Source organism: Indicator indicator, chromosome 17, assembly GCF_027791375.1.
Source record: "Indicator indicator isolate 239-I01 chromosome 17, UM_Iind_1.1, whole genome shotgun sequence".
NCBI classification, from domain to species: domain Eukaryota; kingdom Metazoa; phylum Chordata; class Aves; order Piciformes; family Indicatoridae; genus Indicator; species Indicator indicator.
The window spans coordinates 21,985,481-22,009,993 of NC_072026.1; the positions used below are offsets into that span (position 1 = coordinate 21,985,481).

The 24,513-nt window shown below is 52.0% G+C and overlaps 1 protein-coding gene across 3 annotated transcripts in view; it reads left to right on the top strand.

Annotated features, from left to right (window-relative positions):
- Positions 1–24,209, top strand: part of KLHL13 (kelch like family member 13) — a 97,632-nt gene extending 73,423 nt beyond the window's left edge. For all 3 annotated transcript variants that reach the window (XM_054388457.1, XM_054388456.1, XM_054388455.1), the window contains exons 5-7: positions 1,706–2,501; positions 15,060–15,173; positions 23,244–24,209. In XM_054388457.1, coding sequence (XP_054244432.1) covers positions 1,706–2,501; positions 15,060–15,173; positions 23,244–23,731 — 1,398 coding nt within the window. In that variant the 3' untranslated portion in view covers positions 23,732–24,209. The remainder of the gene's footprint in view (positions 1–1,705; positions 2,502–15,059; positions 15,174–23,243) is intronic.
- The last annotated feature ends 304 nt before the right edge of the window (positions 24,210–24,513 follow it).

Below are 24,513 nucleotides of genomic sequence, written 5' to 3' on the forward strand. Positions count from 1 at the left end.
CCTGAATTACTTTGGTTGGAAAAGCCCTTTCTCATCACCCAGTCCAACATTCCCTAACTCTGTCAAGGCTGGGGCTAAACCATGGCCCTCAGCACCACATCTCTGCCTCTTTGAAACACCTCCAGAGGTGGGAATTCAACCACCTCCCTGGGCAGCCTTCAGTGAAGAAGTTTCATCTAACATCCAGTGATGACAATGTTAATAACATTAGAAAACATCTGATGTTGAGACCTACTTTTGCATTACTCTCTCTGCCTTTGGCTGATGGCCCCTCCCTTAGCTCTATTTCCCCCCCATCTTTCTTACCAAGATGTTTGCAGAGCTTTGCAAAGGTCAAGTGCTGTATAATTGCTGTGTCTCATGCTTGGATAATGGATTTGCCATCATTAATTTATGCTAGCTGCTTGTTACTTGTCTCCTTGCTACAAAATGAGAAATAGAGAATCACAGAATACATCCTCAGAGATCATCCAGTCCAAACCTCCACCCAGCACTGAAGGGTCACCACTAAACCATGTCCCTAAGCTCCAGCTCCACAGCTGCTGGAACACCCCCAGGGATGGTGACTCCAGCACTGCCCTAGGCAGCCTGTTCCAATGTTTGAGAAGCCTCTCAGTAAATAAATATTTCCTAGCATCCAGCCTGAGCCTCCCCTGCTGCAGCTTGGAACCATTCCCTCTGCTCCTGTCCCTTGCCCCCAAGGAGCAGAGGCTGTCCCCTCCTCACTCCAACCTCCCTTCAGGGAGCTGCAGAGAGCAATGAGGTCTCCCTCCGCCTCCTCTTCTCCAGCCTGAACACCCCCAGCTCTCTCAGCCCCTCCTCTTGCCCAGGGGCTCCAGGCCCTTCTCCAGCCTCATTGCCCTTCTCTGGACAGGCTCCAGCCCCTCAATGTCCTTCCTGTGGTGAGGAGCCCAGAACTGAACACAACACTGGAGCTGTGGCCTCCCGAGTGCTGAGCACAGGGGGTAGTCTAAACATGGGAAGGAACTTCTTTAGGGGTGCTGGAGCCCTGGAGCAGGCTGCCCAGGGAGATTGTGGATTCTCCTTCTCTGGAGACATTCAGAACCCACCTGGATGTGTTCCTGTACAGGAGGATGATCACCTCACTGCCCCTGCAACTATGAATATATAAATCCCATTGAACATTTGCTCAGGTGTAAAAGCACCTGGAGCACAGCAGAATGCTGAGACCTTGCTGATTCTCTAGGATCCCTTACACCCTCCCAGGTGATGCAGACAGCACACTGAGAGTGTTTTGATTCACAGAATCACAGAACCAACAGGATGGAAAAGACCTCAGAAATCTTTTCCTGAGGGTGTGTGGAGACAGGCCAAGGGGGAATGGTTTGAAGCTGAGACAGAGCAGGGTTTTGAGCTGGGAGAGGGCAGATTGAGACTGGAGCTGAGGAAGAAGTTCTTTAATGTGAGGGTGGTGCTGCCCAGGGAGGCTGTGGCTGCCTCCTTCCTGGGGGTGTTCAAGTCCAGGCTGGATGAGGCCTTGAGCAAGCTGGGCTGGTGGGAGGTGTCCCTGCCCATGGCAGGGGGGTTGGAGTAGATGATCTCTGAGGTCCCTTCCAACCTGAGCCATTCTGTGACCCTATGCCTTGATCCTCAAGTCCAACCCGTTACGTGACAGCTCCAGACAGCTCCACCAGGGCTCCAAGTGCCACGTCCAAGCTCTTTTCCTGTCTCTCTGCTTCCCCAGGTGTCGTTGGAGAACTGCGTGGAGGTCGGGCGGATCGCCAACACCTACAACCTGACGGAGGTGGACAAGTACGTTAACAACTTCATCCTGAAGAACTTCCCTGCCCTGCTGAGCACCGGGGAGTTCGTCAAGCTGCCCTTCGAGCGCCTCGCCTTCGTGCTCTCCAGCAACAGCCTTAAGCACTGCAGCGAGCTGGAGCTCTTCAAGGCGGCCTGCCGCTGGCTGCGCGCCGAGGAGCCCCGCATGGAGTGCGCCGCCAAGCTGATGAAGAACATCAGGTTCCCCCTGATGACCCCCCAGGACCTCATCAACTACGTGCAGACCGTGGACTTCATGAGGACCGACAACACATGCGTCAACCTGCTGCTGGAGGCCAGCAACTACCAGATGATGCCCTACATGCAGCCGGTGATGCAGTCGGAGAGGACGGCCATCCGCTCCGACAGCACCCACCTGGTCACCCTGGGAGGGGTGCTGAGGCAGCAGCTGGTGGTCAGCAAGGAGCTGCGGATGTATGACGAGAAGGCTCACGAGTGGAGGTCCCTGGCCCCCATGGACGCCCCCCGCTACCAGCACGGCATCGCCGTCATCGGCAACTTCCTCTACGTGGTGGGGGGGCAGAGCAACTACGACACCAAGGGCAAGACGGCGGTGGACACGGTGTTCAGGTTCGACCCCCGCTACAACAAGTGGATGCAGGTGGCCTCCCTCAACGAGAAGAGGACCTTCTTCCACCTCAGCGCCCTCAAGGGACACCTGTACGCGGTGGGGGGCCGCAACGCCGCGGGGGAGCTCGGTGAGTGCTGACCCTGGGGAGGGGTAACAGCAGCCAGCGGGACAGGGGACAACAGTGTGCCCAAGAGAGCCAATGGCATCCTGGGGGGCAGCAAGAAAAGTGTGGCCAGCAGGGCTGGGGAGGTTCTGCTCCCCCTCTGCTCTGCCCTGCTGAGAGCACAGCTGCAATCCTGTGTCCAGTTTGGGGCTCCCCAGTTCAAGAGAGACAGAGAACTGCTGGAGAGAGTCCAAGGGAGAGCCAGGAGGATGCTTAGGGGACTTGAGCATCTCCCCTGTGAAGAGAGCCTGAGAGCCCTGGGGCTGTTTAGTGTGGAGAAGAGAAGGCTGAGAGGGATCTGATCAATGTCTATCAATAGCTGAGGGGTGGGGGTCAAGTGGAGAGGGCCAAGATGAGAAGGAGCAATGGGTACAAACTGGAACCCAGAAGGTTTTACTTGAACATGGGGAAAAAATTCTTTAGTGTGAGGGTGCTGGAGGCCTGAAGCAGGCTGCCCAGAGAGGTTGTGGAGTCTCCTTCTCTGGAGACTTTCCAAATCCACCTGGATGCATTCCTGTGTGGACTACCCTGGGTGATGCTGCTCTGGCAGGGGCTTTGGACCTGATGATCTCTGGAGGTCCCTTCCAACCACTAACGTTCTGTGATTCTATGATTCTCCAGAAGCATGGCTCCTTGCTTTGCTTTACAGCACTTGGAATATTGTGTCCAGGTCTGGGCCCCTCACATCAAGAAGGACCTCAGGGAACTGCTTGAAAGATTTCAGCACAGAGCCAGAGAGCTGCTGCAGGCAGTGGAACATCTCCTGGGAGGCCAGGCTGAGGCAGCTGGGGCTTGGAGCTTGGAGCAGAGGAGCCTGAGGGCTGCCCTCATGGCTGGGGATAAAGATGTGCAGGGCTGGAGCCAGGCTCTGCTCAGGGATGGCCAAGGACAGCACAAGGGGCACTGGGGGCAAGCTGGAGCAGAGGAGGTGCCAGGGGAACAGGAGGGAAAACTTTGTCCCTGTGAGAGTGCTGGAGAGAGGTTGCAGGAGAGAGGTTGCTGCTGGAGAGCAGGCTGCCCAGAGAGGATGTGGAGTCTCCTGCTCTGGAGACTTTCCATCCCCACCTGGATGTGTTCTGTGTGCCTGTGCTGGTTTGAGGCCAGCCAGAACATCTCTTGCCCCGAAAGGGACAAAAGAATGACACACGCAAACGGATTGGAGAGTGATGGAAAGTTTGAATGGAAAAGCAATTGGTGAAACTACAGAAAAACTACACAGCATAGTGGCAAAGAACATCCTAAAGCATACAGAATCCCTTATATAGTACCCAGAGGCTTCCCAATCCTTCCCTCCTCCCACCTGAGGGTCTACCCAAACCCCCAGGGCTCTTCCTTCCCCCCCTCCCGCTGCTAGGCAAGTCTCAGGCTGGCCAGGTCTGAGACTGCCCCCCCCTCCATTCTCCTCCTGGCATTAGGCCTAGTCAGGCCTTGAGGATACTCCCCTGGCATTACCCGATAAGAGAGGACATCTCCCATGGGAGCAGAGAGGGAAGAAAGAGGAAGAGGATGACTCTGCAGGTGGATTGATAGGGTGCAGGATTTATGGGTAGAAATACGTCGTTTCCTGTGTCCACCCCTGTGGGTGGGCACCCAGGACACCAGAGGTGTTTCTCATGCAGCAGTGGCAGGGGGCACCCAGCCCAAACTGCCAGAGTGCCCTGCCATGGGTGACTCTGCTCTGGCAGGGGGTTGGACTGGTTGAGCTTTGGAGGTCCCTTCCAACCCCTACCATGCTGTGATTCTGTGAGCTGTCTGTAGAGGATGGCCCATAGCAATCCACTGCATTCCCCAGAGCCACAGAGGTTGGCACCTGCAGTCCAGTCTGGGAATTTACACTCTGCTGTGAAATAGTCTGTGCCATAAAACTGAAATGTTACAATGGTTATGGTTGGCAATCTGGGGTAATACTGCATCTAAACCAGCTGTGACATTTCACTGTTCTCTTTGCTGCTTTCAGCTCAGTGCTTAACTGTGTCTTGGCAGCTCTTTGTGGCAGTACCTTGTCCTGCTGAGATTGGCTCTTCAGAAACACGCTGACATCTTCAAGTGCAGGGAGAAATGTGTTCAAGTGAAGCAAGAGAAAAGCTCCTTTGTGCTGCAGGGTCTCTGATTTCTAAATGGTTCCATTTTTTTGGTTGTCAGGGCATGTCAGTCATGCCCAAAGATGCTTTGGTTTGTTATTGGACTGCAAAGCTGAGGGGCAGTGGTTTGAACGTGGAGCAGGGCAGAGTTAGGTTGGACACCAGGAGGGAGTTGTGCACAGTGAGGCTGGTGAGACACTGGCACAGGCTGCCCAGGGAGGTGGTTGAGGCTCCATCCCTGGAGACATTCAAGCTGAGCCTGGCTGTGTCCCTGTGCAGCCTGCTCTAGCTGGAGGTGTCCCTGCTGCCTGCAGGGCGTTGGACAAGATGCCCTTGGAGGCTCCCTTCCAACCCAGTGCAATCTGTGACTCTGTGACACACAGAATGCATTGATTCCACACAGAAAACTGGGCTGGTTTTGCTAGGAGTTTAAAATCCATTCCAGTATTAGATGAAATGAAACCTTGGGAAGTGTCTTTTTTTTTTTTCACTTCAAGAGTGGTCAGGGGTTGGCACAGGCTGCCCAGGGAGGTGGTGGAGTCCCCATCCCTGGAGTTGTACAGGAACCCTGTGGCCATGGCACCTGGGGACATGGTTTAATGGCCATGGTGGTGTTGGGTTGCTGGTTGGACTGGATGATTCTGGAGGGCTTTTCCAACCTTAGATTTAGTCTTTTAGATGTTGCACTTGGCCACATGGTTTAGTGATGAACTTGGTAGAGTAGGGTTAATGGCTGGACCTGATGATCTCAAGGATCTCTGAATGATTCTATGGTTGCAAAAAGCCACCTGTTTGCAAACCACATGGGAAACTGGTTTGCAATCACTTGTTTGCCCTACACAGCCATTTCCTGATGCAGATCCAGAGGTTTTCAGGGTTCTTCTTTATCTGGCTGGAAACAAAAAGCAACCTTAATGCCCTGCCAGGGAGCAGATGTACAAACCAAAGTGCAGTGATCTTTATCTTGAGGAGCAGAAAACCTGATCTTCATGGAGCTGTTGTCTAATGGTCTGAATTAATAAGCAGCTCATCAGATTGCTGTCCCTGTGTCCTGGGCCATCTAAACAGAGCAGGGGTTGTGGCAATGAAGAAGTTGCAAGCCTAACAAAATCAATTTGAAATAGCAGTGTCACTGAGGCAGGGCAGCCTGGGTGTGCAGCAGCCTTGGAGCTCAGGGAGGTGAAGCAGGATCCTTCTGCTAACCTCAGCAATTCTGCAGTTCCAATCCACATGCAAAATCCATCACCTGTCTACAGTTCTGCTGCAAAGATGTTATTAAAAATGCTGCAAAGATATCCACCCACACCTGGGAAATGGCATTGGATCATGTCCTGGGCTGCAGCAAGAGAAGTGTGGCCAGCAGGGCCAGGGAGGGGATTCTGCCCCTCTGCTCCACTCTGCTCAGACCACACCTGGAGCTCTGTGTCCAGTGCTGGAGCCTCTGTTCCAGGAAGGCTCTGGAGGTGCTGGAAGGTGTCCAGAGAAGGGCCATGAGGATGAGCAGAGGGCTGGAGCTGCTCTGCTCTGGAGACAGACTGAGAGAGTTGGGGTTGTGCAGTCTGGAGAGGAGAAGGCTCCCAGGAGACCTTCTTGTGGCCTTCCAGGATCTGAAGGGGGCTCCAAGAAAGCTGGGGAGGGACTTTTGAGGGTGTCAGGGAGGGACAGGACTGGGGGAAATGGAGCAAAACTAGAAGTGGGGAGATTGAGATTGGATGTTAGGAAGAAGTTGTTCCCCATGAGGGTGGTGAGAGCCTGGAATGGGTTGTCCAGGGAGGTGGTGGAAGCCTCATCCCTGGAGGTTTTTAAGACCAGGCTGGGTGTGGCTCTGGGTAACCTGATCTAGTGGAACTGGATGATCCTTGAGCTCCCTTCCAGCCCTGTGATTCTATGTTGTACCTGTCAGGTGCTAGATTTGGGGCTTCAGTTTCTTTCTTGTTAATTTGAAGGCACTTTGCATCTGCATGTTCCTTTCACAAACCTTGGCAGCTGCAAGATGAGATCCAGATGAAACTTCCCATTCCCCTCAGATGAGAATAAAACTTTCAGGATTTTCATGTGTGTTGAAGTGGTATTAAAGGAGTTGCCCTTGGGTTCAAACTAATTTCAGTGTGCTGTTGGAGAGGAGAAATTCCCCAACCTAAATGCAGCTTTGCAGAAGATCAGCTCCTGTGCAAAAGGGCCAAAGGATTAAAGTTACTAAAATGAATTTCTTTAACATTTTATTTTTGCTCCTGACATTCACTGCAATAAGACTTAGGCTTTTTAAAGGCTCTTTATCAGTCCTTCCCAAAACTTCTCAGATGTTTCATCTTCTGATAACTTTGTAATACATCACTTTCTACCCCAGGAAGTGCTTCAGCAGTGATGAGCAGCTGCTGTTGGACCACTGCATGATCCTGAGGGCAGCTTGGTTCATTGGTGAGGACAAGTGAACTACAAGTGAACTGGCATGGATGTGATTCATGCCTGGGAATGTAGGAGATGTGCCTTTGAAAAGTGCTGAATTCTGAAAATACAGTTCACAGTTTGCAACCCCCTGACAACTTAGAGCTCTGCAGAAACCTGCAGCACTCCTCCAAGCACTGTGCATGATTCTGGCTGCTTCTTTGGAAAAGTCAAAGCAGGCACCTGCCAGAGATACTCCCAGAAGGCAGGGAGGACAGGACTCTGTCACCAGGAGGAGACCAGCCTCCTCATGAGGAGAGGAAAGATACAGAGGTGCTGCTCTTCTGCTGGGGCCCCTGGCATAAGAAGGACATGGAACTGCTAGAGAGGGTCCAGAAGAGGCCACAAGGATGATCAGAGGGCTGCAGAACCTCCCCTGTGGGGACAGGCTGGGAGAGTTGTTGCTGTTCAGCCTGGAGAAGAGAAGGCTCCAGTGAGACCTCAGAGCAGCCTTCCAGTGCCTGAAGGGGCTCCAGGAGAGCTGGGGAGGGACTTTAGACAAGAGCTGGGAGTGCCAGGATGAGGGACAATGGCTTTGAGCTGGGAGAGGGGAGATTGAGACTGGAGATGAGGAAGAAATTCTTTGCAGTGAATGTGGTGAGACACTGGCACAGGTTGCCCAGGGAGGCTGTGGCTGCCTCCTCCCTGGAGGTGTTCAAGTCCAGGCTGGATGAGGCCTTGAGCAAGCTGGGCTGGTGGGAGGTGTCCCTGCCCATGGCAGGGGGTTGGGACTGGATGAGCTTCAAGGTCCCTCCCAACCCAACCCATTTTGTCTCTGAATAACAGAGAGTAAAAATGGTCATTTCAGCTAGGACAGTGTCAGCAGAATATGGAAATGCTCTTCAAGGTCCCTTCCAACCCAAAGCAATCTCTGATGCTATGAATAAGAGGCCAGAGACCAAGGGAATGTGAGGTTTGGTCACAGAGCCATGGAGCAGAGCTCCCAGGCAGTTCCACGTGTGCTGTTGTGCAGGGCATTGGATGCTGTTTCCTCAGACCAATAACCTTTTTTAGCCCATTTATGAAGCCTGACAGTGGTGTCAGAGGCTGTGCCTTTGGGCACTGGAACATGTGTGAAGTGAGCTGTTGTCCACATACTGCAGGCTCTGAGTGGAGCTTGGGAGTTTTCTATGTGGGCTTCTCCTGAGCACTTCAGGGGATCACAGAATCATTGTGGTTGCAAAAGACTTCGAAGATCTTTGAGTCCAATGATTAACTCTACCAAGCCCAGTGCCATGTGTTGGGTTGTGACTAAACCACAGATCCTCCAGCACCTTCATTCCCATGTTGCAATAAAGACACAAAGAGAAGACTTCTAGTCCAGGACAGGACAGTCACATGCTCTTCTGACCCTCTGCCCAACAAAGGGGAAGTCATTGATTTTCCAGGTGCCCTCTGTGGTGTTTAAGCCTCAATTCAAACACCTCCTTGGTTGTGTAAAAGCTTCTCTTGTGGTCATGCACACTAAGAAGAGGAAATGGGCTCTAGTTGCACAGGGGAGGTTCAGGTTGCATATTAGGAACAATTTCTTCCCATCAAGGGTTCTCAGGCACTGTCCCAGGCTGCCCAGGGAGGTGGTGGAGTCCCCATCCCTGGAGGGGTTTCAAAGCTGCATGGATGTGGTGCTGAGGGCTGTGGTTAGTGGCAGTGGCTCAGCAGCAGTGGTGGATGGTGAGCTCTGGGTGAGCTTGGACTTGGTGATCTCAAAGGTCTGTTCCAACCTCTATAGATCATTACCCAGGTGGGCTGTTTGCTGTCTGGGGCTGTCAAGCCAAAGTGGGAACTGGAAGAGGAGCCAGCAGTGTGCCCAGGTGGCCAAGAAAGCCAAAGGCATCCTGGCTGGGATCAGCAATGCTGTGTCCAGCAGGAGCAGGCAGGGGATTGTCCCCTGGGACTCAGCTCTGCTCAGGCCACACCTGGAGTGCTGTGTCCAGTTCTGGGCACCTCAATGCCAGAGAGATGTGGAGGTGCTGGAGCCAGGGCAGAGGAGGGCAAGGAAGCTGGGAAGGGCCTGGAGAAGAAATCTGATGAGAAGAGACTGAAGGAGCTGGGGATGGTTAGTGTGAAACAGAGGAGGCTGAGGGAGACCTCCTGGCTGTCCACAGCTCCCTGAAAGGAGGTTGTGGAGAGGCTGCTGCTGGTCTCTTCTCACAGGGAATTAGTGACAGAACAAGAGGGAATGGCCTCAAGCTGCCACTGGGTAGGGTTAGACTGGACAGTAGGAAACATTTTTGCCATCAAGAGTGGTCAGGGATTGGAATGTGCTGGGCAGGGAGGTGGTGGAGTCCCCAAGCCTGACTGTGTTTCAAGGTGGTTTGGATGTGGTGCTTGGGGCTATGGTTTAGGGGTGAGCCTTGTAGAGTAGGGTTGTGAGTTGGACTTGGTGATCCTGAGGCTCTCTTCCAACCTGAATGTTTCTGTGACTCTGTGGAGGACCTCTTCCATAGGAGCTTACTTTGAAGTGGCTCCATGCTGTGCTAGGGACAGAAGGAGTCAGGACTCAGTTTAACTTAGCCCTAAGGCAGCTCTGAGTTCTACACAAGCAAGCTGCTTTCTAGGAGTAGGGTAAGAAAATGAAGGTCCTGGGCTTTGGGACCCTTTGGGACCTTTGGGACTATTGCAGTGCTGCTGTAATAAACCTTTTGGGACTTTTGGGACTATTGCAGTGCTGCTGTAATATACCTCTTGGGACCTTTGGGACTATTGCAGTGCTGCTGCAATAAACCTCTTGGGACCTTTGGGACTATTGCAGTGCTGCTGTAATATACCTCTTGGGACCTTTGGGACTATTGCAGTGCTGCTGTAATAAACCTCTTGGGACCTTTGGGACTATTGCAGTGCTGCTGTAATAAACCTCTTGGGACCTTTGGGACTATTGCAGTGCTGCTGCAATAAACCTCTTGGGACCTTTGGGACCTTTGGGACTATTGCAGTGCTGCTGCAATAAACCTCTTGGGACCTTTGGGACTATTGCAGTGCTGCTGCAATAAACCTTTTGGGACCTTTGGGACCTTTGGGACTATTGCAGTGCTGCTGCAATAAACCTTTTGGGACCTTTGGGACCTTTGGGACTATTGCAGTGCTGCTGCAATAAACCTTAGGACAGGTGAGAAGCTGTAGAGAGAAGTGGTAGATACCTTTGTCCTCCTCAAGCAGCATTCCAGATGGCACTGCAGGAGGAGTGCAGAGCCAGCATCCCCTGGGACTGCCAAAGCTTTGAGTCTTCTTCAGATTGCTTGATTCTATTCAAATGAGGCCTCCCCTGGATTATGGTAATGAATAGATCAGAAGCTCCACTGTTCAGCACAACTAAAGCCTGATTGGAATCAGTCATGCTGTCAGCAGGGTGAATCCATCAGTCTCATGCTGCATAGGAGACAAACTTAGCTTCAGGAAGCAATTCTGAGTGCTCTGTGAAGGAAGCTTTGCCTGGAGATGGTGTTGAGAAATCCTGGTGGCTCTCCTAAGCCAGCAGGCACCTCTGGCAGCTGAAATTGTGTACATTTGTGTTGCTTTTCCTTGTTAAGGGAGACAGGGAGGAGCTTGCAAGCAAATAGGGAAGCAGCTCTGCACAACAACCAAAAGGAACAGGAGGGAGTTTTTCAGCTGGGAAATAATGAGCTTTGTTTGGGAGCACAGCAGATTGGAGATTTGAGTGGGAATGAGTTGTCTGAAAGGCTGTCAAGCAGAACTTGAGTTCTGCTGGGGGGGGTTGACAGGGTTTTGAAGCCACATCAGAAACTGAAGGGTCTTGGTGTCGACAGCCTCCTTTCTCAGGTGACCAGCATCTTTACACTGTGGGGATAGTGGGGACCCTGCAAGAGAGCAGGGAAAGGACTTGGTACAAGGGCTGGGAGTGCCAGGATGAGGGACAATGGCTTTGAGCTCCAGGAAGGGAGATTGAGACTGGAGATTAGGAAGAAATTCTTTGCAGTGAATGTGGTGAGACTCTGGCACAGGTTGCCCAGGGAGGCTGTGGCTGCCTCCTGCCTGGAGGTGTTGAAGGCCAGGCTGGATGAGGCCTTGAGCAAGCTGGGCTGGGGGGAGGTGTCCCTGCCCATGGCAGGGGTTTGGCACTGGATGAGCTTTGAGGTCCCTTCCAACCCAACCCATTCTATGACTCTGTGAATGTAAACCCATTCCATCTTTGCTGACATGAGGACTGTGCCATCCATAGTGCAGGGTGAGACAAACAGTTGTCCAGCACTGAATGCCATCTTAATCTGCTTGCTGATGGCTTTGCAACTGCTTTCACAGAGTACTAGAATGGGTTGGGTTGGAAGGGACCTCAAAGCTCATCCAGTTCCCACCCCCTGCCATGGGCAGGGACACCTCCCCCCAGCCCAGCTTGCTCAGGGCCTCATCCAGCCTGGCTTTGAACACCTCCAGGCAGGAGGCAGCCACAGCCTCCCTGGGCAACCTGTGCCAGTCTCTCCCAACGGCACTCTAAGAATTTCTTCCTCATCTCCAGTCTCAATCTCCCCTCTCCCAGCTCAAAGCCATTCTCCCTCATCCTGGCACTCCCAGCTCTTGTCCAAAGTCCCTCCCCAGCTCTCCTGGAGCCCCTTCAGGTACTCCATCCCATGCTCTGCTCTTTCCCTCCTTAGGGTGTATCAGAAGTGTAAGTTCTTCACCTTGGCAAGGAGTGAAGCACAGCAGGAAGGAGAATCCTTTTGTTCTTGTGAAAGCCAATGGAATGCTGATTTTTGGTGCAGCACAGCAGTGAGCAGCAGGTTGGGAGGGCCCTGCTGTCAGGGCAGAACTGGGCCAGCTGTAATTACTTGCACATCAGACCTGTTTTTCTCTGCTCTGGAAATTTCTCTTTGGTTGTTTTTTTTTGTTTGTTTGTTTGTTTGTTTTGTTTTGTTTTAATTTCTTTCAGTTGCTAAATAGAGCAGAGGCAGAATGGAGTTTCCCTTTTTAGCAAGCAGTCTCCACATGGATTCAACATTTATCCAAGCAAGAGCAAAGGTTTACCTAGGGACTGGGCAAACACTGCATCTGGTGTCAGATGGCAGCAGCCAGGAGTACAGCTCCTAGATGTAAGCATAGATGGAGTTTTGTGGCATCCATTCTTTGTGCCTCTGTTTGGGCAAGAGCCTGTCTCTGGCTTTATAGCTGGATCAGTCATTGCTGGATGGACAAAGCCTGCAGGATACCCAAGAGGGCAAAACACTGAACATTTTAAAGGAGGCTGAGAAGGCCACCAGCAGCCTGGCCTGGATCAGCAGTGGTGTGGCCAGCAGGAGCAGGGCAGGGATTGTCCCCCTGGACTCAGAACTGGTGTGGACATACCATGAGTCCTGGGTTCAGTTTTGGGCTCCTCACTCCAAGAAGGACATTGAGGAGCTGGAGCAGGGCCAGAGAAGGGCAACAAAGCTGGGGAAGGGTCTGGAGAACAGGGCTGGGGAGGAGCAGCTGAGGGAGCTGGGGGTGTTCAGTGTGGAGAAGAGGCTGAGGGTGGTGATTTGTCAACATGCACAGCTGAAAATCCAGCTGTTACTTCTTTTCCAACATGGAATTCCTCCAGTTGAATGCAGTAAGAAATGCACACTGCAGACCTGAGAACTCATTGCTCTCTACAGCTCCCTAAAAGGAGGTTGGAGTGAGGTGGGGGTTGGGCTCTTCTCCCTAGGATCAGGTGATAGCAGGAGAGGAAATGGCCTGAAACTGTGCCAGGGGAGAGTTAGGTTGGAGATGAGGAAAAATGTCTTTGGTGCAGGAGTAGTCAGGGATTGGAAGAGGCTGCCCAGGGAGGTGGTGGAGTCCCCATCCCTGAAGGTGCTCAGGAATGGTGTGGCCGTGGCACTTGAGGCCATGGTTTTGTGGCCATGGTGGGGTTGGGTTGCTGGTTGGACTGGGTGATCCTGGAGGTCTCTTGCAACTGAAACAATTCTATGATTTTTTACTTCATTAAAAATAAAACTCAAGCCTGACTTAAACAAACTCTCATGGTAGAAGAATGCTGGAATGTCTTTTTGTGCCTTTCCTTATGCAGATTTATATCTACAGGAGGGACTTGTGACAAGGGCTGGGAGTGCCAGGATGAGGGACAATGGCTTTGAGCTGGGAGAGGGGAGATTGAGAGTGGAGAGGAGGAAGATATTCTTTGCAGTGAGGTTGGGGAGAGACTGGCACAGGTTGCCCAGGGAGGCTGTGGCTGCCTCCTCCCTGGAGGTGTTCAAGTCCAGGCTGGATGAGGCCTTGAGCAAGCTGGGCTGGGGGGAGGTGTCCCTGCCCCTGGCAGGGGGTTGGGACTGGATGAGCTTTGAGGTCCCTTCCAACCTAAATCATTCTAACATCCTATGAATGAAAGCTTGCTCTAGAGCAGATGAAATGCTACTTTCCAAGCCATTCAGTTTTACACTCCTAGCTCATAAACATCTCTCTTCAGTGCTTTTGGGTTGTGTAACAAGCATGAGAATATCCTTCCTTAATCTTAATTATTGAAAATGATTTTTAATTTGCCTGTAAGAGAACAGAACTGTTGATAATTGCTGTGTTCATTGTGAGCTGCCTGTACTGCAGGGCTTTCCAGGATCCCTCACCCCTCTGGTCACATTGAAGTTGCCAATCTCTAGAGCTTCCTCAGATCCATTATTAAATCTGTTTTCTCTTTCTGTTCTTATTGCTCAGCCCTTTTTTTTTGCTGCAACCCCATGTCCCTTCCATCCCACTTGGAAGAGAGAATCCCTTCTCAGAAATGCTTTCTTCCTGGGGATTTCTTTTTATCTCAGCACTAAGCTCCGTGATGTCTGATGTGTGCAGAGAGCTCACAAAGGGAGCTGTCCCTCCACACAGGCTCTGCTTCTCTCTGGGGTTCACTGATGGTTTCCTCTTCTGTTTTTTCCAAGCTTGGCTTTCCTGAGCTGCCTGAATGAGTCACTTGCATGTGCTGCTCTGTGTGAGAACTTCATGAAGCACTGCAAGATTACAGATGGAGCCCTTGAGCAAGCTGGGCTGGGGGGAGGTGTCCCTGCCCGTGGCAGGGGGGTTGGAACTGGATGATCCTTGAGGTCCCTTCCAACCCAAACCATTCTATGACTCTGCGATTCTGTAACAGAAAACTAGTCAAGAGTTCTCTCCCCCTTCTGAGGGCTTAGGAGCATTTCAATGCAAAGTGCCAAGAAGAAAGCCTAGCCTGATTTTCTGCATGGGGGGGACAGTGCTGGCTCTGTTCTGGTTGCCAGATGTCTTCCTCCCTGTGCTAGGTTTAAGTTTGTTCCCTGTCTCTCAACAGCAGACACTGAAGGGAGCTGTAAAAGAGGGAAGAAGGGTAAAGAAAGGGTGGAAAAGCTAAATTCAGCCTTGAGAAGAGAAGGCTTAGAGGAGACCTTATCCCCATGGACCAGGACATGAAGGGTGGCTGCCAGCAGGATGGAGACTCCCTTTGTACAAGGAGTGCCATGGAACAGACAAGGGGGATGGGGACAAGTTACTGCTGGGGACATTCCCTTTGGACTGCAGGAGAAAATGTTTGCCATGAGCACAGTCAGAGCCTGGAATCATCTCCCAAGGGCAGCAGTGGAGTGCCCTGCACTGGGCAGTTTGAGACTCAGCTTGCCAGGGTGCTGAGCCAGCTCATGGCAACTGCACTGTCACCCAGAAAGGTTGGAGCAGAGGATCCTTGGGGTCCCTTCCCACCTGGCAGTCTGGGATTGTGTGACCCATTCACCCAGCTTGGTTGCTGTTTTCTCTGATGCCCTCAGCTGTACCTCTGAGGTGATCCTGAGCCAGGACAGATTGTGTGTCACACAGCAATGGGAATGAGCCAAGTGGATACCAGAAGGATTTTTGTTCCTTTTTGCTCCTCTGGCACAAACCTGAGGTTTTTCTGTGCTGTCTCCTGAAACTCCCTCCACTCCTTCTCAGCTCAATAACGTTTCTCCTTGGTTCTTCCTCTGTTTGTGAACATATTGCTGCCACTGCAGCTGGAGTGCAAAGCAGCCTGCTGTGCCAGTCTCACCATGGCTGTCTTCTCCTTTGTCCCAAACAGCCACTGTGGAATGCTACAACCCCAGGATGAACGAGTGGAGCTACGTCGCCAAAATGAACGAACCTCACTACGGCCACGCTGGGACTGTCTATGGGGGACTGATGTACATCTCAGGTAAAGACTTCCTCCCCTCTTCTGGGCTGGGAGGGCATCTGCTGAGAGCAGCCCCAAGGAGAAGGGCCTGGGAGTGCTGGTGGGCAGCAAGTCCTGCATGGGTCAGCAGTGTGCCCTGGGGGCCAAGAAGGGCAAAGGGGTCCTGGGGGGCATTCAGAGGAGAGTGTCCAGCAGAGCCCTGCTGAGACCTCACCTGCAATATTGCATCCAGTTCTGGGCTCCCCAGTTCCAGAGGGACAGGGATCTGCTGGAGAGAGTCCAAGGGAGGGCTCCAAGGATGCTGAAGGGCCTGGAGCACTGCCTGGTGAGGAGAGGCTGAGAGCCCTGGGGCTGTTTAGTCTGGAGAGGAGAAGGCTGAGAGGGATCTGATCAATGTCTATCAATAGCTGAGGGCTGGGGGTCAGGAGGGAGGGGACAGGGCCAGGCTCTGCTCAGTTGTGCCCTGGGATAGGACAAGGGGCAATGGATGGAAACTGCAGCACAGGAGGTTCCACCTCCACATGAGGAGGAACTTCTGCACTGGGAGGGTCCCAGAGCCCTGGAGCAGTCTGCCCAGAGAGGTTGTGGAGTCTCCTCTGGAGCCTTTGCAGCCCTGTCTGGATGTGTTCCTGTGTGACCTGTGCTGGATTCTCTGCTCCTGCTCTGGCAGGGGGGTTGGACTTGATTTCCAGAGGTCTCTTCCAACCCCTAACATCCTCTGAGCCTGTGAGCTCACTTTGCCTCCTTCAGTGGGAGGCAATACAAACCAGGCTCTGCTTGGGGCAGCTTTGCTGTGGTTAAGCTGTGATGCAGTTTGCTATGAAGCCAGTCCAAAAGGCTCTGTGCTGCAGGGTCTGGGGCAGTTCCTTCAGCTGATGCTGTGCATTGCCATGACAAGTGAGAGCTCTGAGTCCCAGAGCAGTTCCTCACTTTATCAGTCAGAATCCATTTTTGTGTGGCCACAGCAAGTGAGAGCTCTGAGTCCCAGAGCAGTTCCTCACTTTATCAACTAGAATTCAGTTTTGTGTGGCCACAGCAAGTGAGAGCTGTGAGTCCCAGAGCAGTTCTTCACTTTATCAGTCAGAATCCATTTTTGTGTGGCCACAGCAAGTGAGAGCTCTGAGTTCCAGAGCAGTTCCTCACTTTATCAGTCAGAATCCATTTTTTTCTGTGGCCACACTACCTCTATAGATTTCTGTAGCAGTAAGCACTCAGCAGATCCTCTTCTGGAGAGCACTGAATTCTTTACAGAAGATCTTCTGCCTTGCTTGAGCCACTGGAGGAAGGGAGAAGCCTTCATATTATTCACAGTGTACAAATGGGCTCTGTCCCTTTCATTGGCAGTGTGCTCTCTCCTTGGTGTCACTGAGATCAAAATTTCACCCCAGATTTTACCAGACTGGGAGCAATAAGTTTTCTGAAAACCCTATTTCTGCTCAATTCTAGGAGAAGATTCAAGCTGGCAGGGCTCACAGACCTCTGTCTGTTCTCCTACTGGGATTTTAAGGGTTAGCCTCTAAGGACTAAGCTGAAATTCAGGACAGGAGGTGGGATGAGGTTGCTTAGCTGTAAAGAACTGCATTGGAGCAGGCTGATCCTCAAAGTATTTGGAGCCAGGGGCCTTGTAGTGGCAGATTTGGAGGGGTTTGGTTTAAAATTGAGTGTAAGCTGCAGCTTGTTCTTTTCCTGTGGTGGATCACAGGATGTTACCTCCACATGAGGAGGAACTTCTGCACTGGGAGGGTCCCAGAGCCCTGGAGCAGGCTGCCCAGAGAGGTTGTGGAGTCTCCTTCTCTGAAGCCTTTCCAGCCTTGTCTGGAAGTGTTCCTGTGTGACCTGTGCTGGATTCTCTGGTCCTGCTCTGGCAGGGGGGTTGGACTAGAAGATCTCCAGAGGTCCCTTCCAACCCCTAACATCCTGGGATCCTGCTTCTACTCATGGTGATGCCACTTGCACTATTTTGCCCCTGCTGCTTGCTTTGCTGCAGGTGGCCCCTGTGTCTGCTCCCTCCTCTCTGGGTTCATGTAGGTGCAGTGTGTTTCTGTTTCATGAGTAGACAGATTGCTCTACTGCTCCAGAAGGGGCAAAAGAATAACACTGACACAGCTAGGTTGGGTAGTGATGGAAGGTTTCAATGGAAAGGTTGTTCCCAGACTGCAATGCCAGAGTTCCATGGTGGTGGGCAGAGTCAGGTTGGACACCAGGAGGGAGTTGTGCACAGTGAGGCTGGTGAGACACTGGCACAGGCTGCCCAGGGAGGTGGTTGAGGCTCCATCCCTGGAGACATTCAAGCTGAGCCTGGCTGTGTCCCTGTGCAGCCTGCTCTAGCTGGAGGTGTCCCTGCTGCCTGCGGGGGGTTGGACAAGATGCCCTCTACTGTGCCCTGCTGAGACCACAGCTGCAATCCTGTGTCCAGGGCTGGGCTCCCCAGTTCAAGAGAGACAGAGACCTGCTGGAGAGAGTCCAAGGGAGAGCCAGGAGGATGCTTAGGGGACTTGAGCATCTCCCCTGTGAAGAGAGACTGAGAGCCCTGGGGCTGTTTAGTGTGGAGAAGAGAAGGCTGAGAGGGATCTGATCAATGTCTATCAATAGCTGAGGGGTGGGGGTCAAGGGGAGGGGGCCAGGCTCTTTTGGGTGGTGCACAGTGATAAGCCAAGGAACAACAGGTTCAAACTTGAACATAGAAGGAGAAACTTCTTTGGTGTGAGGGTGTTGGAGGCCTGGAGCAGGCTGCCAGAGAGGTTGTGGAGTCTCTTCCCTGGAGACTTTCCAACCCCACCTGGATGCATTCCTGTATGGACTACCCTGGGTGGTGATGCTCTGGCAGGGGGGTTGGACCTGATGATCTCTGGAGGTCCCTTCCAACCTCTAACATTGTGTGATCTGTGCAAGCATATAAGATAGAAAGAAATCCACAGCAAAGCCAAAACTTCACACACAACTCCCTTTACACCAGGCCACCCCAGTTCAGACCAATACCCCAATGCTCTTCCTTCCTCCCACCTGGGCTTTACCATAAGCCCCAGGGCTCTTCTCCCCCCCCCTTCCCCTTCCATAGTAGGCTCCAACAGGCACAATTGTGCAGGAAAATTTGTCAGGCCTTGAAGGCTGCAGATAAGACTGGAGCCAGCCTTCCCCACACACCAGAGAAGGGAGCTCACTGCACCCAGGGAGAAGAGAGGGAGGAAAAGAGGAAGAGTCAGGCTTTGCAGCCAGATTGAGAGGGATGCAGGATTTTGGGGAAGAAGGATATCATTTCCCATGTCCACTCACTGGGCTGGACACTCTGTGGCTCTCTTGAAGGCACCCATTGCCCTCACACTGCCACAGTTCCCCACTGATTTTTCTTTTCCACCTGTCCTCTCAAATATCCCCCTGAATCTAGAGACTTTTGGGGTTGAAAATGTGAAGATAGATTCCTTTGTCTTTAAAAACTCTTCTGTCCCCCTGAATCTAGAGACTTTTGGGATTGAAAATGTGAAGACAGATTACTTTGTCTTTCAAGCCTCTTCTGTCCCACTTGAGTCTAGGCACTTTTGGGGCTGAAAATGTGAAGATTTATTCCTTTACCTTTAAAACCTTTTCTGTTCCCCTGACTCTGGATGCTTTTGGGGTTAAAAATGTGAAGATTGATTCCTTTTTCTTTAAAACCTCTTCTGTTCCCCTAGACTCTAGGCTCTTTTTGGGGTTAAAACTGTGAAGATTGATTCATTTGCCTTTAAAACCTCTTCTGTCCCCCTGAGTCTAGGCACTTTCGGGGTTGAAAATGTGAAGAGTGAATCCTTTGCCATTCAAACCTTTTCTCTCTGACAGGCTCCCAGGCACTGCCACTGCTGTGGCTCTCCTGAAGCATCAGGGCTGGACAGTCCTGTTTGTATTTGATTCTTCTGTCCAGCTGAAGGGTTTCTTGCACATGATGGGGACAGGATACAGTGGGGTCCTGGGGGGCATTCAGAGGAGTGTGTCCAGCAGAGCCAGGGAGGTTCTCTTCCCCCTCTACTCTGCCCTAGTGATGCCTCAGCTGGAATATTGCATCCAGTTCTGGGCTCCCCAGTTCCAGAGGGACAGGGATCTGCTGGAGAGAGTCCAAGGGAGGGCTCCAAGGATGCTGAAGGGCCTGGAGCACTGCCTGGGGAGGAGAGGCTGAGAGCCCTGGGGCTGTTTAGTCTGGAGAGGAGAAGGCTGAGAGGGATCTGATCAATGTCTATCAATAGCTGAGGGCTGGGGGTCAGGAGGGAGGGGACAGGGACAGGCTCTGCTCAGTTGTGCCCTGGGATAGGACAAGGGGCAATGGATGGAAACTGCAGCACAGGAGGTTCCACCTCACCATGAGGAGGAACTTCTGCACTGGGAGGGTCCCAGAGCCCTGGAGCAGGCTGCCCAGAGAGGTTGTGGAGTCTCCTTCTCTGGAGCCTTTCCAGCCTTGTCTGGAAGTGTTCCTGTGTGACCTGTGCTGGATTCTCTGGTCCTGCTCTGGCAGGGGGGTTGGACTTGGTGAGGTCCCTTCCAACCCCTAGCATCCTCTGAGCCTGTGTCACCAAGCCACCTCTGCCTGCTCCCCTCCCAGGCATGATGGCTCAGTGTGGGCAGTGCAGCAGGAGGCTGCTCAGCAGCAGCCTGCTCTCTGCATGGTTTTTAGCACCTCAGGTAGAGTTGCCTCATGGTCTTTAAACCATGGCTAATAAGCCTACAGTGTCTGAAATTGGTGTGACTGCTTCCTGACATGCCTGGTGACCTTGTGGAAAGGTGGAACATTGCATCCACTGATGGGAAATTGCCCTCTGATTTCTCCTGAAACCTCTCCAACTGCTTTTTCAGGCAGCCATGGTCAGTGACTGGCTGGAAAGTAGCCCTGAGGAGAGGGACTTGGGGGTGCTGGGAGATGAGAAGCTCAACAGGAGCTGTCAATGTGCACTTGCAGCCCAGAGAGCCAAGCAGAGCCTGGGCTGCATCAAGAGAAGTGTGGCCAGCAGGCCAAGGGAGGTGATTCTCCCCCTCTGCTCAGCTCTGCTGAGACCCCACCTGGAGTACTGCATCCAGTTCTGGAGCCTCTGTTACAAGAGGGATCTGGACATGTGGAAGGTGTCCAGAGAAGGGCCACCAGGATGAGCAGAGGGCTGGAGCACCTCTCCTATGAGGACAGACTGAAAGAGTTGGGGCTGTTCAGTCTGGAGAAGAGAAGGCTCTGAGGAGACCTTCTTGTGGCTTTCCAGTATGAAGGGGGCTCCAAGAAAGCTGGGGAGGGACTTTTTAGGCTATCAGGTAGTGACAGGACTGGGGGGAATGGAACAAAGCTGGAAGTGGGGAGATTGAGACTGGACGTGAGGAAGAAGTTCTTCCCCATGAGAGTGGTGAGAGCCTGGAATGGGTTGTGCAGGGAGGTGGTTGAGGCCCCATCCCTGGAGGTGTTTGCAGCCAGGCTGGATGAGGCTCTGGGCAGCCTGATGTAGTGTGAGGTGTCCCTGCCCATGGCAGGGAGGTTGGAACTGGATGAGCCTTGTGGTCCCTTCCAACCCTGACTGATTCTAGGATTCTGTGATTCTAAGTTGCAAAGATAAAGAGTGCCCTAGGCAGCTGTTGGAATATTTTGCATGTTTGAAATCTCTGTGTCCTCTCTCTCTTCACTTCAAGTTGAGGAAAAAATTTTTCTGAAGCAAATTCTGCTCTGGGGGTAGGACCGCTTGAAAGACAATAGTATGGGATGGAAAATCTGACAGGGCAATGGGCTCCTGGTTTCTTGGTGCTGAGAAACAGAAGCAGAAACCTGAACAAAGAAACCTTATTGCCAAAATGAACCACAGACACAATTTGGTTGTTCTTTGGATCTGCCAAAAAGCAGATGTGATGAGGCACTGTGGGAGAGGTGGCTCCTCTCCATGTTCAGGTGGCTCCTCTCCATACTCTGGTAGCTTCTGTCCATACTCAGGTGGCTTCTCTCCGTATTCAGAGGGTTTCTGTCCATACTCAGGTGTTTTCTGTCTATGTTCAGGTGGCTTCTGTCCATATTCAGATGACTTCTGTCCATGTTCAGATGTTTTCTGTCCATATTCAGGTGGTTTCTATCCATATTCAGGTGACTTCTGTCCATACTCAGGTAGCTTTTGTCCATATTCAGGTAGTTTCTGTCCATATTCAGATGACTTCTGTCCATATTCAGGTGGTTTCTGTCCACATTCAGAGGGTTTTTCTCCATATTCAGATGACTTCTGTCCATATTCAGGTGGCTTCTGTCCACACTCAGGTGACTTCTGTCCATACTCAGGTAGCCTTTGTCCATACTCAGGTGGCTTCTGTCCATGTTCAGGTGGCTTCCATCCATATTCAGATGACTTCTGTCCATATTTAGATGGCTTCTGTCCATACTCAGATGGCTTCTGTCCATGTTCAGATGACTTCTGTCCTTATTCAGGTGGTTTTTAGCCATATTCAGATGACTTCTGTCCATGTTCAGGTGGTTTCTGTCCTTACTCAGGTAGCTTCTGTCCATGTTCAGGTGGTTTCTGTCCACACTCAGATGACTTCTCTCCATACTCAGGTGGTTTCTGTCCCTACTCAGGTAGCTTCTGTCCATACTCAGGTGGCTTCTATCCATTCTTAGGTGGTTTCTATCCATATGCAGGTGGTTTCTGTCCATACTCAGGTAGCTTCTGTCCATGTTGGGGTGGTTTCTGCCCACACTCAGATGACTTCTGTCTATGTTCAGGTGGTTTCTGTCCATACTCAGATGACTTCTGTCCATGCTGGGGTGGTTTCTGTCGACACTCAGATGACTTCTGTCCATGCTGGGGTGGTTTCTGTCCATACTCAGATGACTTCTGTCCATGTTGGGGTGGTTTCTGTCCATACTCAAGTAGCTTCTGTCCATGTTGGGGTGGTTTCTGTCCATACTCAGATGACTTCTGTCCATGCTGGGGTGGTTTCTGTCCATACTCAGATGACTTCTGTCCATGCTGGGCTGGTTTCTGTCCATACTCAGATGACTTCTGTCCATGCTGGGGTGGTTTCTGTCCATACTCAGATGACTTCTGTCCATGTTGGGGTGGTTTCTGTCCATACTCAGGTAGCTTCTGTCCATGCTGGGCTGGTTTCTGTCCATACTCAGGTAGCTTCTGTCCATGCTGGGGTGGTTTCTGTCCATACTCAGATGACTTCTGTCCATGCTGGGGTGGTTTCTGTCGACACTCAGATGACTTCTGTCCATGCTGGGGTGGTTTCTGTCCATACTCAGATGACTTCTGTCCATGCTGGGGTGGTTTCTGTCCATACTCAGATGACTTCTGTCTATGTTCAGGTGGTTTCTGTCGACACTCAGATGACTTCTGTCCATGCTGGGGTGGTTTCTGTCCATACTCAGATGACTTCTGTCCATGCTGGGGTGGTTTCTGTCCACACTAAGATGACTTCTGTCCATGTTGGGGTGGTTTCTGTCCATACTCAGATGACTTCTGTCCATGCTGGGGTGGTTTCTGTCCACACTAAGATGACTTCTGTCCATGTTGGGGTGGTTTCTGTCCATACTCAGATGACTTCTGTCCATGCTGGGGTGGTTTCTGTCCATACTCAGATGACTTCTGTCCATGCTGGGGTGGTTTCTGTCCATACTCAGATGATTTCTGTCCATGCTGGGGTGGTTTCTGTCCATACTCAGGTAGCTTCTGTCCATGCTGGGGTGGTTTCTGTCCATACTCAGATGACTTCTGTCCATGCTGGGGTGGTTTCTGTCCATACTCAGGTGACTTCTGTCCATGTTGGGGTGGCTTCTGTCTGTATTCAGATGACTTCTGTCCATGCTGGGGTGGTTTCTGTCCACACTCAGATGACTTCTGTCCATGTTGGGGTGGTTTCTGTCCATACTTATGTAGCTTCTGTCTGTGTTCAGGTGGTTTCTCTCCATACTCAGATGACTTCTGTCCATACTCAGATTTAAAGCCCCAAGGTGCCTCGAGAAGTCACTCGAAATGGAGTCCATCTGTGACAGCACTCTGAGGGCTTCTAGGGGAGGTGGCCTTGCTCACTGCAGTGTCTGTTTGCTGTGGCTCTCTGCTGGCTGTGCTGCTGAGCACCCCTCTGAGATGTGTTTTCTTCCTCCAGGGGGGATCACCCATGACACTTTCCAGAAGGAGCTGATGTGCTTTGACCCCGACACGGACAAATGGACTCAAAAAGCTCCCATGACGACGGTGAGAGGCCTGCACTGCATGTGCACAGTGGGAGACAAGCTGTATGTGATTGGAGGCAATCACTTCAGAGGAACCAGTGATTATGATGATGTCCTAAGCTGTGAATATTACTCCCCAACCCTCGACCAGTGGACTCCCATCGCCGCCATGCTGCGCGGGCAGAGCGACGTGGGGGTGGCCGTCTTCGAGAACAAGATCTACGTGGTGGGAGGCTACTCCTGGAACAATCGCTGCATGGTGGAGATAGTGCAGAAGTATGACCCAGAGAAAGATGAGTGGCACAAAGTCTTTGACCTGCCAGAGTCCCTGGGGGGCATCCGGGCCTGCACGCTCACCGTCTTCCCCCCGGAGGACAGCACAGGCTCCCCGTCGCGAGAGTCTCCTCTCTCCGCGCCTTAGACACCACCCCTGGACTGCTGAGCTCCTGGCAACACCACCCCTGGACTCCTGTGGTTGTACCAACACCACCCCTGGACTGCTGAGCTCCTGGCAACACCACCCCTGGACTCCTGTGGTTGTACCAACACCACCCCTGGACTGCTGAGCTCCTGGCAACACCACCCCTGGACTGCTGAGGTAGTGGCAACACCACCCCTGGACTCCTGTGGTTGTAGCAACACCACCCCTGAACTGCTGAGGTTTTAGGAACACCACCCCAGGACTACTGAGGTTGTAGGAACACCACCCCTGAACTGCTGAGGTTTTAGGAACACCACCCCAGGACTACTGAGGTTGTAGGAACACCACCCCTGGACTGCTGAGGTTTTAGGAACACCACCCCAGGACTACTGAGGTTGTAGGAACACCACCCCTGGACTGCTGAGGTTGTTGTAGGAACACCAAACACCTCTGCACTGCATCATGGAAGTCTCTTTTTTTTTTCTTTTTTTTCCCTTCAGTAGTTTCTTGGTAGGCTTAGCCTACAGCATTTCATACAATTACTGTGAGGAAAAAAAACCAACAAAACAACAAAAGGACAAAAAAAAACACCCCAAAACAACCCCAACCCAAACCCAGAGCAACCAAGACTTTGCCATTGTTTGTGCTGTCTGTTTGGCCTAGAATGTTTGTCCAGTGGTTAAGCAAACCAGGTGTGCTCCCCTGAGCCAGGTGGGAAGATGCTGTCTGTGACCTGTCTGAGCTGGGTCTGTTCTCCCTGCTGTGGAGTGGCTCTTAAGGTC